This window comes from Mustela erminea, chromosome 9 (genome assembly GCF_009829155.1).
Source record: "Mustela erminea isolate mMusErm1 chromosome 9, mMusErm1.Pri, whole genome shotgun sequence".
Taxonomy (NCBI): Eukaryota; Metazoa; Chordata; class Mammalia; order Carnivora; family Mustelidae; genus Mustela; species Mustela erminea.
Window position 1 is genome coordinate 59,400,883 of NC_045622.1, and position 13,758 is coordinate 59,414,640.

General features: G+C 36.1%; 2 protein-coding genes across 2 annotated transcripts; both read left to right on the top strand.

The window, feature by feature from the left end:
- Positions 1–214: 214 nt before the first annotated feature.
- LOC116599787 (olfactory receptor 51V1-like) lies at positions 215–1,159 on the top strand. The gene has a single exon (XM_032359762.1). It carries the CDS (start codon positions 215–217, stop codon positions 1,157–1,159), a length of 945 nt encoding a protein of 314 aa, XP_032215653.1.
- Positions 1,160–12,414: 11,255 nt separating this feature from the next.
- LOC116598072 (olfactory receptor 52A5-like) lies at positions 12,415–13,365 on the top strand. The gene has a single exon (XM_032356277.1). The coding sequence runs from the start codon at positions 12,415–12,417 to the stop codon at positions 13,363–13,365; it is 951 nt and encodes a 316-aa protein (XP_032212168.1).
- Positions 13,366–13,758: the final 393 nt, after the last annotated feature.

Here is a 13,758-nt window from a genome sequence, read left to right on the forward strand (position 1 = left end):
CCTGAGACCTACTATCAAGGAACTTTCTTGGGAAATCATACTAGGCTGTGGCTTCTCCTGTAGAGTGGAGCTTTCGTGGGATTCTACAATGTGCCTTACCTGTGCTACAGTGTGAGTAGCTGTGTCATACTCCACTACTCTCAGCACAGCAGATCATTGGACAAAACTAGTCAGTAAATATCAATCTTCTCTGGAAAATTACCTTCACATAATCATGTCTGCTTCTTCTGCTTCCATTATCAACTCCTCAGTATTCATTCTCACAGGATTCCCTGGCCTAGACCAGTACTATCCCTGGTTTTCGATTCCCTTCTCCTCCATCTATGCTGTGGTTTTCCTGGGAAACTGCCTGGTGCTGCATGTGATCCGGACAGAGCAGAGCTTGCATGAGCCCATGTTCTACTTCCTGGCCATGCTGGCCCTCACTGACCTGTGCATAGGGCTTTCCACAGTGCACACGGTGCTGGGGGTCCTGTGGGGGCTCAGCCAGGAGATTGGTCTGGATGCCTGCATTTCACAGACTTACTTTGTCCACGGACTTTCCTGCACAGAGTCTGGAGTCCTTCCGGCCATGGCCTTTGATCGCTTCATTGCAATCTGCAATCCCCTACGCTACACATCCATCCTGACCAACAACAGAGTCATTCATGTCATGGTGGCAATTTTGATGAGAAGTGCACTGTCCATTCTTCCTGTCATCATTCACCTGAAGTTCTTCCATTACTGCCGCCCCCACATCCTCTCCCACTCTTTCTGCCTGCACCAGGACCTACTCCGACTTGCCTGCTCTGACATCCGCTTCAATAGCTTCTATGCCCTGGCTCTGGTCATTGGTACCTTGTTGTTGGATGCTGTGCTCATTCTCATCTCCTATGTTTTCATCTTGCATACAGTGCTGGCAATTGCATCCCGGGAGGAGAGGCTCAAGTCCTTGCAGACCTGTGTATCCCACATCTGTGCTGTCCTGGTTTTTTACATCCCCATCATTGGCCTCACCATGGTGCACCGCTTTGGAAAGCATCTCTCACCTTCCGTTCATGTGCTTATGGGCAATATCTATATTCTCTTTCCACCCCTGATGAATCCAATCATCTACAGTGTAAAGACCCAGCAGATCCGAAGCAGGATGAAGAAGTGGTTTTCCCTAAAAATGAAGTAGGAGCCTTGGATGCAATCAGTAAGAATGTTTAAGGTCAGAAGAGTGAAGCCACTTCCCATATGTGCAACAACTTGCAATATGAATAATAATTATTATAACATTTTATTGTTTAATGAGGACTTGAGTGTTAAAGAACTTAAGAGGCTTTTCAATACAAGAGGGAAAATAGAACTAATTTTTAAAATACACATTCCAGAAAATATTTCCGAATGTCTGCTGTAGAATAATCATGGCCATCATATATGGAACAAGTGTCTGCATTTTGTTGACGTGTTCTTGAAACATGGTTGCTATATGAAAATCATGACTCTCCATTATTCAATATTTTCATTCCATTTAGACCCTCTTCCTCCTCAATTTTGGACACATGCTTATTGCTTAGATTCTTCCATTAATTAGTCCTTATACCACAATACATAATATGGTGAAATTGGACTTTCTTCATTCCAATAGGTGAGGTGCGGAACATCTGAAACTATAATGTTGAGCTTTCCCCCACCTCTCTTATTTTTTCCCCATTAGTGACTAATGCAAGTCTATCAAAGGAATTTTGAAATAAAAAAAATATGGAATCCAACTACCTCAAAGATTTTATTCTTACTTTTTCCCATGCTATAAATATTACCTTTTCCACATAAAAATTTCATTCTTCACTTTTTCACTGAGTATCATTGGGATTTTTTCCATTGGGATTTCTTAATGGTATTTTAAATTCTCCATAGTATACAGAAAATATTTTAGTTTGAAAGTTCTGCAAAAGCAGGATTGAGAACTGATGATACCTCTCTTAGAGGAATGGTTGTGAAAAGAGAATATCAGATAAGGGATAGAAGAATATTTAGGACCTATGGACACACCTTAATAACTGCATGTGCCTTGCTGAACAGAGTAGCTTCATAGTTGATGCTCATGTTTCTAGTTTGTGAAATCAAATTGATGATGTGTCTTTCAATGAGATAGTGACAAAGAAATAGCATTATTTATGCAAGTGGAGATAGTGGAAACTACATTGAACATATTGAGTTTGAAGAATCTGTGGAGCATTAATAAAATCCATTACAAATATTGAGTAAGTACCCTCAGTGTTTCAGACACAGTGCTAGGCATTGCTCAGGTACAGGAAAACTGTGGAGAGCAAAAAGAGCATTTTGCCTTCAGTATAAGAAATGACACAGATACAAATTTTTAATCATACATCCAAATTAAAAATTCTGATAAATATCATTACTGAGAGCAGGGACAAGCCTAACTGGGGACGTGATAAGAGTACAGAGGAATTGGTGACTGCCCTGTAATGTGTAGTTGAGGCTTGAAAACAACCAGAGGAAAATAAAAAAGAAGAAGTTTTCAGGCAATCAGAAGAAGAAACAAAAACACTGAGAATACATCAGACTGTATGGAAAGCAAGCAAATACCTGAGATTCAGGTATTTGAAATTCAGACATAAATGTTGAAATGCAGACAGAAGCAATGTTAGGAAAGAGTAAGTTTTAATCCTTAGGGTGATATGTAAGTACTTATGAATTGCAATCAGAATGGTGAAATAATCAATCATGTATGCTAAGAAAGTCAGTCTTGTGCCAAATAGATGAGAAGGACACGAGGTGACAGCAGAAGACCAGAGAGGAGTGTCTTAATAAAAGGATACAGTAGCTATTGAATAAGGGTTCACTCAGAGAGTTGCAAGAAGTGGGCACATACCAGATATATTTAATTGGTAGGCTCAAAAGGTCTGGTAATTGATTGACTGTCAGGGATAAGAGACACGGAGGTGCCAGCCATGTTTAGATTTTTGAGATGAGAAACTCCAGAGATCCTATAGCCACTTACTGAGATAAGCAAGGTGCAGGTGCATGGGACTTGATTTTGATGTAGGCTTTTCAATTTATTGTTCTTCCCAGGCTTCACTGAAGAAGAGATGTCCAGCAGAGGTTTGATATAGGTATCAGGTAGCTGATGAGAAGAGTAAACCTGGATAATGAATTTGAAAGTCATGATCATGAACATGGTATTTGAAATCATGAAGGTGGATAACTTGATCAAGTATGAGTATGCTATAATACTTGAACTTTAAAATACAATATAGTTGAACCACCAAAGATAGCTTGAAAATGATATGATAATAACTAGGGGAGCATTATATCAATGAATCCAAATGGAAAGGTGTTTTAAAGATAGCTATGAGTATGCCAAAATCATGTGAGAATGACCAAAATTTATTGAAATATAATTAACATCACCATGGAATTCAGCATTTTTAGTATATTTTTCAATTTTCTCCACAATCTAATTTTAGAATATAAGTCACTCAAAACAGAAAACTTGTACCTATTTAGAATCATTTTCTATTTTCAGCCCCAGTCTTTGACTACCACTTAATCTCCTTACTGTCTGTATAGATTTTCCAGTCTGAATATGTCTTACAAATAGAAACATACAAGGCATTTTTTTGTTTTTTGTTTTTGTTTTTGTTTTTGTTTGACTTCTTTACTTGTGCATAATGCTTTTGATGTCCATCCATGTTGTAACACATATCAGTGTTCCAAATCTTTGCTGAAAAGTACAGGATCATATATATATGAAAACCTCTATTTTAAATGATTAAAGAGTTAATACTTATTCATCAAGAGTAGTACCATTTTCTACTTGGTACTACTCTTGATGAATAAGTATTAACTCTTTAATCATTTAAAATAGAGGTTTTCATATATAAAGAGCTACCCTATGACCCAGCAATCATACTACTTGGTATTTTCCCTAAAGATACAAATGTAGTAATCCAAAGGGACACATGCCACCCGAATGTTTATAGCAGCAATGTCCACAATAGCCGAACTATGGAAAGAACTTAAACGTCCACCAACAGATGCATGGATAAAGGAGATGTGGTACATAGATATAGATATAGATATAGATATAGATATAGATATAGATATAGATATAGATATAGATATAGATATAGATATAGATATATATGCAATGAAATACTATGCAGCCATCAAAAAAATGAAATCTTGTCATTCGCAGCAATGTGGGTGGAACTAGAGGGTATTATGCTAAGTGAAATAAGTCAATCAGAGAAAGACAATTATCATATGATCTCTTTGATATGAGGAATTTGAGGGGCGGGGCGGAGGTGGTGGAGGGTAGGGAAGGAAAAATGAAACAAGATGGGACTGGGGAGGGAGACAAACTATAAGACTCTTAATCTCAGGAAATAAACAGAGTTGCTGAGGGGTAGGGGGTGGGGGAAGAGATAAAATGGCTGGATGATGTACATTGGGGAAGGTATGTGTTATGGTGAGTGCTGAGAAATGTGTAAGACTGATGATTCACAGACATGTGCACCTGAAACAAATAATATATTATATGTTAATAAAATTTTTTTTTTTTATTTCCAGCATAACAGTATTCATTATTTTTGCACCACACCCCGTGCTCCATGCAATCCGTGCCCTCTATAATACCCACCACCTGGTACCCCAACCTCCCACCCCCCGTCCCTTCAAAACCCTCAGATTGTTTTTCAGAGTCCATAGTCTCTCATGGTTCACCTCCCCTTCCAATTTCCCCCAACTCCCTTCTCCACTCTAAGTCCCCATGTCCTCCATGCTATTTGTTATGCTCCACAAATAAGTGAAACCATATGATAATTGACTCTCTCTGCTTGAAATAAGTCAAGCAGAGAGAGTCAATAAAAAATTTTTTAAAAAGAAAGCAGAGAATAAAAAAAATGATAAGATATTTAAAGTGTACATTGTGGTAATCTGATGAATTTATTTTTTACTGATTATTTTATCTTTTAGACTATAAAGATTTGAAGGATGGGGTCTATTCTGTCGGTTTCACTTTCATTTTTTTTTTTTTACTACTGTATCCTCAATACCATTAACCAGGATTCAAAGTGCATTCTCAATATAATTTTTCTTTAAAAATTAGTTAGTAAATGAATTCTGAATGAATATATTGGCACTGCTACATATTTTTTCCATAACTTTTTGTATTTTTGTGTTTGTAAGAAGATTGTGAATTTCATCTTTGTGAAGAATACATGTCCAGCGATGTTTATGGGGCTTAAAAGCATTAATTTAGCATTAGTTTGTCCAGAATTGTCTGCATTCTGACATGTTTGGAATTATCTTCAAATTTATATAAATAGTGGGATACTTGAGCTGTATATATTCTTCTAATTATGTGGGAAAATCACTAACTAACTGCCCCCACCAATTGTAGTATACTGTCTTCTAGACAGAAGCAATAGTAAGTGTTACTCTCACCATGCCTCTGCCAAGCAAATCTAAATATCACCATATTGCAATAGAGAGTTTAAGTCAATAAATTCATAATTCCATGGGTCCATAAGGATTTCTAATCCTATTACACAATGATTTTGAATGTATTGTCTAATTTACTTGTTTCACATAGGATTTTTAATATAATCCAGAAATGCTCTATATGTCTGTTTTCATTTTTCTCCAATTAGATGTGAACCATCTTGAGGACAAAGACAATTTCTGATTCATTACTATGCTCTTTGTGTTTTAGAATCCAATTATCAAATCTCATTCAAAAAAAAAAAATCTCACTTTTCTGATAGAACCCTATTGATACTACACCTGTATTAGGATTACTGCAAACATAAATCTCCAAGACTTAAACTATCTTCTATCAGTGTAACAATCCCTATAGGATTAATCTTGCCTCACTCTGGAAGCTGCACCTACTTCTTCAACTGATTGTAAGATAGCTTTGTATTAGTTTTCTATTGCTACTATAACAAATTACCCCAAATCTAGTTGTTTAAGAAACACAAATTTATTATCTTACAATGCTGGAAGTTAGAAGTCCAAAATGGGTCAGTGGGGTTCTGTTCTTTTAGAGGATATAAAGGAAAATCTAATTTCTAGAGGTGGTCTTCATTCTTCAGCTGTAGCCTTAATATGACATTTACTTCTGTTGTCCCTTATCTGTTCTGTCTGACCCTTAGACCTCTGTATTACAAGGACCCTATGATTACACAATTCTACCTAGATAATGCAGAAAAATATCCCTATCTCAAGTTCCTTAACTTAATCACATCTGCACCCTTTTGCCATGTGAGCTAGCTAATTTATTCATAAGTCATGGAGTAAAACATAAACACTTTCAGTCTACCACAATCTCCATTTTTAAATTTCTGTATTTAACCCCTTTGATTTGGAATCTATAGGGATACTTTTGTTTATTTCCTTTTAGTTGGAGGGGAATGTTATAAGAACTTTATATTTGTTGTGACAAAATATACATAATAAAAAATTTACAATTGTGGGGCGCCTGGGTGGCTCAGTGGGTTAAGCCGCTGCCTTCAGGTCAGGTCATGATTGCAGGGTCCTGGGATCGAGCCCCGCATCGGGCTCTCTGCTCAGCCAGGAGCCTGCTTCCTTCTCTCTCTCTCTGCCTGCCTCTCTGCCTGCTTGTGATCTCTCTCTGTCAAATAAATAAAATCTTTAAAAAAAAATTACAATTGTCATTATCTTTCAGTGCACAGTTCAGTGGTATTAAATATTTACATTGATGTATAACCATCACTACCATGCATCTCCACAGCCTTTTCATTACCTTAGACTAAAACTCTGTACCAGTTAAACAATAAAGGCTCATTTTGCCCTACCTCAGCCCCTGGCAACCACCATTCTATATTCTGTCTCTGTGAGTTTGAGTATTCCATGTACCTCATTTAAATGGAGTCATAGAGTAATTTCCCTTTTCTATCTAGTTTATTTCACTTAGTATAATGTCTTTAAGGTTCATTCATATTATAACCAGTGTCAGAATTACTTTCCTTTTTAAGGCTAGACAATATTAAGTTGTATAAATATATCACATTTTGTCTATCCATACACATTTGTACTGTTTGCATTTTTTAGTTATTGTGAACAATGCTGCTATGAACATTGGAGGACTAATACTGTTCAAGCCCTTGCTTTCCATTCATCTGGGTATGCAATCAGAACTGGGATTGCTAGATCATATGGTAATTCTATATTGACTTCTTTCAGGAACTGTATACTGTTTCCCACAACATTTTCTGTACCAACTAACAATGCACAAATGTTCCAATTTTTCTGCATGCTTCCCAACACTTGTTATTTTCTTGGTTTTATTTGTTTGCTAGTCTGTTGTTGTTGTTGTTTGTTTGTTTGCTTTTTTGTTTTTGTTTTTGTTTTTTTACAATAATCATCCTAATGATTGTAAACTGGCATCACATTGTGGTTTTTATTTTCATTCACTAATGATTAGTGATACTGGGCATCTTTACATGTGGTAACTATTCAATTATATATATTTCTCGGAGAAGTGTTTATTCAAGTCTTTGCTCACTTTTTTGAAATTTGCTTTTTTGTTGTTTTTAAGTTGTAGGATTTATGGCTCAGTCAGTTAAAGCAGCTAGCTCTTGGTTTAGGCTCAGGTCATGGGCTCAGTGTTCTGGGATAAACCTACCTTGAGCCTAGATGTGCTCCAAGCTCAGTGGGGAGTGTGCTCAAGGAATCCCTCTCCCCTCTTCCTCACCACTTCCCCTGCTTGTACATGCTCTCTCTATCTCTCTTTTTCTCTTTCTCTCAAATAAATGAAGAAAAAAGGGGGGAAAAGGATCCCTAGATTTACTCACTCACCCTTAACTGCTGTCTCACATAAACCTGATGACAAAAAGTTTTCTTTATGTCATTTTATTTTTCAGAGATGTAGAATTCTGCCCAAATATAATGGTAAACTCCAAACATAGGCCAAGGTCCTACTTACCCCTATGGCCAGTCTGTTACCTTTGCGGCACTCTTTGAGACAGAGATGAGTTATAAGATAATCGGTTCTCTACTACTTAATAGCTTCAAGTATTTTTGATCACGTCAATTAGCTATAACTTGGATGATGCTAGAAAATGTAAATTGAATAGTATTTAATAAATTGTTCAGTATGTAAGCTCATGGTAGTTTACTGTGATTGAAGTGGGTAAGTAAGCAAAGATAAGGAAAATATGGTTTTGTGTAAAGGTAAGGAGAAGAAGTATTTCACCAATTAAAGAAGAGGGAAATCAGTTCAGTTTAGTAAAGTGTCCTGTCCAAAGACATAGCAGCATGACTTTGGAAAAAAAATATTAGTACAAACAATGGTTTTCTATTTTCCTTTTTCAATTTTATGATCATCAAGAGTTACATGTTTTGTTTCTTCTTTATTGACTTATAAACTCAGACAGGGTATCAAAAAATGAAGCTGAAATGTGAAAACTGCCCAGATAACAGAGTTTTAAATTCATGGCATCTAACAAACATATGTACATTAGCCATCATTTATTATGCTTTTGTTACATATCATGCTGTATTTTATGAGTTTTCATAAATGCACAAAATTGTTTTCACAACTCTAGGTATTATTGTTTTCATAGATGAGAGGAATACTGTAATAAAATTTAAGTCATTGGCCATTGTCACACAAGTGGAGGAAGACCCTGGTATAGATCACTGTTTTGATAAGAAAAAATTAATGATTTTTATTTTGCTCCTTTATGTCCTTCAGAAATACCATAGGTCATTTCACAGGAGGAATCCCACAGGATAGAATCCTATCCTCACATTCATTATTTTATGATAAGACTGCCTTTCCTCTCCCACACAGAATCTAAGGCAAGTCTATGCAACACACCTTTTCTCAGTCTCTATTAGTCACAACGGGAATTAGGAAAAAAACAATAACCAATGTATTTATAGTGAATAAAAATGTACAGAACATGTTTCCTTTATACATTCTTTCCTTCAACAATGGAGATGAAGATCCTTGCCTGTAGACTTATATCACACATCCTGACTGGACAGGTCTTGTTTGGGTTCTCTGTGTGCAAAGCATTCACCATCACATTTCTTATATATGCTTTCTCCATATAAAAACAGTAATAATGACAATAATAAAAGGAGAATTGAATAAAGTTGTGGTCTGCGGAGAAGACAATTTTATCACTTCCCATTCCTAGGGAGAATTGTAACATAGCCCTTGCTACAAGATGGTACTATTTTTGTTTTATATTGGCCTATGAAAATGATTTCTTCATCCATGATAAAGCATGAGAAGTGCAAACACATACGAAGATTGTGAGTATATGTCCTCATAGGTTCCTGAGAGATCTAGAGAGAAGTATGGAGAAGATGCAAAGGCAGTTCAGGGAACTGAAACTGTAAATGTATGGAAGGGATTGTTAGTTCCAAGCAAGTGTCAGTTCTGAGCAGACATTCTGAAAAGGGCATTGGTACATCATTTAAGATCTGCGCTAGGACTTGAGGGGTATAAAAATATAGTACTGACTTCTTGGTCTACTGAATATTTCCCCTTTCTTTCCTTGGCTCAGCAATAGTGAAATTCTTCAAATCTTCAACTGAGAAAAGTATGGATTCTTGCTCAGGTCAACATAGGAAGGTAAAGCTATAATAAAAACATGAAATTTATGCATCAAGATACAAAGATTCTTAGTGTTTTTCCTAGATTCATTCTCATTTTTCCTAACTGTAGTCTTTTATTATCCCTTATACATAGACACCTGACAAGACAGCAAGTGGATTTGCATCTGCATTAAAATTTGTATATTTTTGATATTTAATTAATTCAGGGAAAATTAAACTTGAGTTGATTCATTAATTTTCAGTGTGTCCTAGTCATTAAACAGTCTATCCTTTTCACTGAGGACAAAAGGAGGAATACGGACTTTGACCTAAGGAAATAAAGAGTTGTTTCATAGAGGAAGTGAAGCTTGAGCTGAGGGATGACTAACAAACAGATATTTGTTAGATGGTAAAATCATGGGGACAGGAGAAAATCTGAAATAAACAGGGTATAAGCGCAGGAAAATAAGACTCATGTTAAAGCATTAAAGGAGTTGAAACTCTATTTCCAGAATCCATGATCTGAGCCACTAAACAAAAAGTGTTCTGTGTGGACAGAGTACAGAATCCAGGTAGTTTCCTGAGACCTTAATGCTGGGAAGTATAATACACTACAGCTATGTAAGTTTTTTTTTTATTATTATTATTATATTAAAAAGAAAAAGACAAAATCTTTGAGCTATACACTGAGATGTGAATTAGGAAATAGAAAGATATAAGTTAGAGAAAGCAGTGAGGATAAAATTCCAGCAACAAGTGAGCAAGAGACTGAAAAAAATCAGAGGAGAGAGAAAATGGTGGAAGTGTTCAGAGGCTGATTACGTGAGTCAGCCATTGAATAGGTGACAGACTTTGAAACAATGGGACCACATTCTGATCTTTTTTCTCCTAGGGAAATTTGATATTTTGCTGTCATTTATAAAAATACACATCAAAGTTTTCCCTTATAGAAATCCTATATCCACTTGTTATATGGGGGTTTTGTTGATGGTAACATTAAATTGAAAAAGACTAAATGAATATAAAGCTAAATTACCTTTTAATTACCTTCATCTGAACTAAACAGGCTTTCTTACCATTCTACAGTGAGGCCACCCATGGTGGGTACTTTCTATCAAAAGTAGAATCCAGTCAGAGGACTGATCATTACCACTCAGACCTTGTTATTTCTGTATCCCGTTATAAAATGGTGTGCCTTTCCATATTTTTATCTCTTTTAGTTCTGAAAATTTAGAGGAAAGATAATTTTGAAATCAGAAATCTGCTTCATCAAGCTCAATTCACCCCATCGCCACGAAAGAAAGATTCTGCAAGGATGTGTGGGATGGGGCATCAATGCAGATCCTGACATGGACAAGATGCTAAGAGGTATCCAAGGGTACAGCAACTCTACTCTGCATTAATTCTATGGGAATTTTATTCTGGATTGAACCAGTTTCAATATGTAAGGGAAAAATAACCTTCCAGGGATTATAATGATTTTTTTTAAATGGGAATTACAAGCAAATGCATGTATTGGAACATGTGCTAGCATTTCCATAGCAGAAAGAATGGACTTGAGGAAAAGAAACTGAACTCAGTGATATTATCCAAGGGTACCATGTACAGGAAAAAGTAATCGAAGAAGAAATACAATAGGAGATAAATGCATTAGGGATACAGCAAATCACCGAACTTTCACTGGAGGTGTAATTCCAAATAATTTCAATGTATTCTATTATTTTAATACATTTGTGTATCACCTTGTTCAAGAAAGCCTCATTTTTTTATAATTTCTCCAATATTACATTTAGTAAGAATTGGGAGCCATTCTACCCCATTGTCTTGGAGCAAAGAAGAGTTAGACTGTACGTTTTGAATAGCACTTATATTAAGGGTAAAAATATGAAAACTGGTCATTTTTATTAAAGGTTTATATATTCCTAAATTTAATCCCACTGAAGAAATAGAATTATCTATTCAATATTGCAGTGCACTTGAAATATTTCTGTTCCTCATTTTCATAATTTCTGGTGTACTTTACTAAAATAATAATGATTAAGATTAATTTTTCCTGTAAATATTTTCAAATAAAGTTATTATTAACTAAACAGATTTTAGTAATAGAAAATTTTCTGAGAAATAAATAGAAAGAAACTTTTACTTGTTGAACATTATTTTATCAAGAAAGATTTCTCCCATGTCAAAACTTGTGGCTTAAAGCTTTCATAAGAAATTTCCATTCATGTGTCATATTTATTTTCTCCCTCTAAAATACCTAATTTTATTCATGTTTCTGGGGGAAAATTCCCTGACATCCACTTCTGGAATATAGATGGACTCTAAATACTGTGTCACACCACTTCTGTATGCTTGTTACCTGTATTTTTTACATTTGTAATATGTCATTATCTAGTATTGTCTCCTTGACATTAAGAGTCCTAACTTACAAATTAGTATTTAACCCAGTGATTACTATAGCACCTGGAACAGTGTGTATTCCTTTCGTGGCTGTCTGCTTGACCACTTCACTAAATGTTTCTTGGGTAGGACACAAATAAATAATATATAGGTAACATATCAGTTAAATACCCATATCCTATTAACAATAAAAACCAAAATTGTATTCAGTGGGACAGTTTTAAACTGACAACATAAAACCCTAATAGAAATACATTAATATTAATAGAAATATGTTTTCTCTCAATAGTGAGAACACAAATGTCTGTAGGTTGGACAAAATGTCAGTGAAACCATATTAAGTGTTTGATTGTATGAATGAATCTAGGTGAGAAGAGAAAACAGAAGACAGACAGTCAACACATACTGTCATTTTCAGCCAGAAGTTCTGAATCAAAGGTCCCTAAGCTCATGATCAATCTCAATGGCACAGTCTTCATGCCCTCGGTGCTGACACTGATCGGGATCCCTGGATTGGAGTCTGTGCAGTTCTGGATTGGAATTCCTTTCTGTGCCATGTACATCACTGCTCTATTTGGAAATTCCCTGCTCCTGGTCATCATCAGATCTGAACGCAGCCTCCATGAGCCCATGTATCTCTTCCTGGCAATGCTTGGAGCAACGGACATTGCTCTCAGTACCTGCATCTTACCCAAAATGCTAGGAATATTCTGGTTTCATCTGCCAAAAATATACTTTGATGCTTGTCTCTTTCAGATGTTGCTTATCTACACCTTCCAGTGCATCGAATCAGGAATTCTGCTGGCCATGGCCCTAGATCGCTATGTGGCCATCTGTGATCCCCTGAGACATGCAACCATCTTTACCCACCAACTTCTCACTCAGATTGGGGTTGGAGTGACGCTCAGAGCAGCCCTCTTTGCAGCTCCGTGTCTCATCCTCATCAAATGTCGGCTGAAACACTACCGGACCACTGTGGTCTCCCATTCATACTGTGAGCACATGGCCATTGTGAAGTTGGCAGCAGAAGACATTCGAATCAACAAGATCTATGGTCTCTTTGTGGCTTTCACTATACTTGGATTTGACATGGTCTTCATCACACTCTCTTACATCCAAATATTTCTAACTGTCTTCAGTCTTCCTCAAAGGGAAGCTAGGCTCAAAGCCTTCAATACCTGCATTGCCCATATTTGTGTCTTCCTCGAGTTTTATCTCCTCGGTTTCTTCTCCTTCCTTACACACAGGTTTGGATTCCATATTCTACCCTACATTCATATTCTTCTGTCCAACCTTTATCTGCTTGCCCCTCCTTTGCTCAATCCTATTGTGTATGAGGTGAAGACTAAACAGATTCGAGATCGAGTGTCCAAGATTTTTTACTCTAAATATCTAACTTGATTTCTAATTTAACTCTTTTTAAATAATAAAATTTCGCTTTGAGAACTACTAGTTTGGGGTCAGATTTTGTGCTTTCTCAGGTTTATCTGTGCTGCTGTAATACACAGTTCTAGATTTTACATTCAAGACAAGTTCTAATTCTTATTTAAATAATATCAACATTTATGCATACAGAATTGTTTAGAACACACATTTAGTCAATAGGTGACATAAAGGAAGAAATTATGAAGATTTGTTTGAATTTCCATTAGTTTTAGTAAAGGGCATTTCTTTTCTTTTTGTTAGTATTTTTATTTAGAGAGAAAGAGTGGGTGCATACAAGCATTAGTGGGGGAGGGACAGAATCTCCAGCAGAATCCATGCTGAACACAGAGATTGCCCAGGATTTAATAC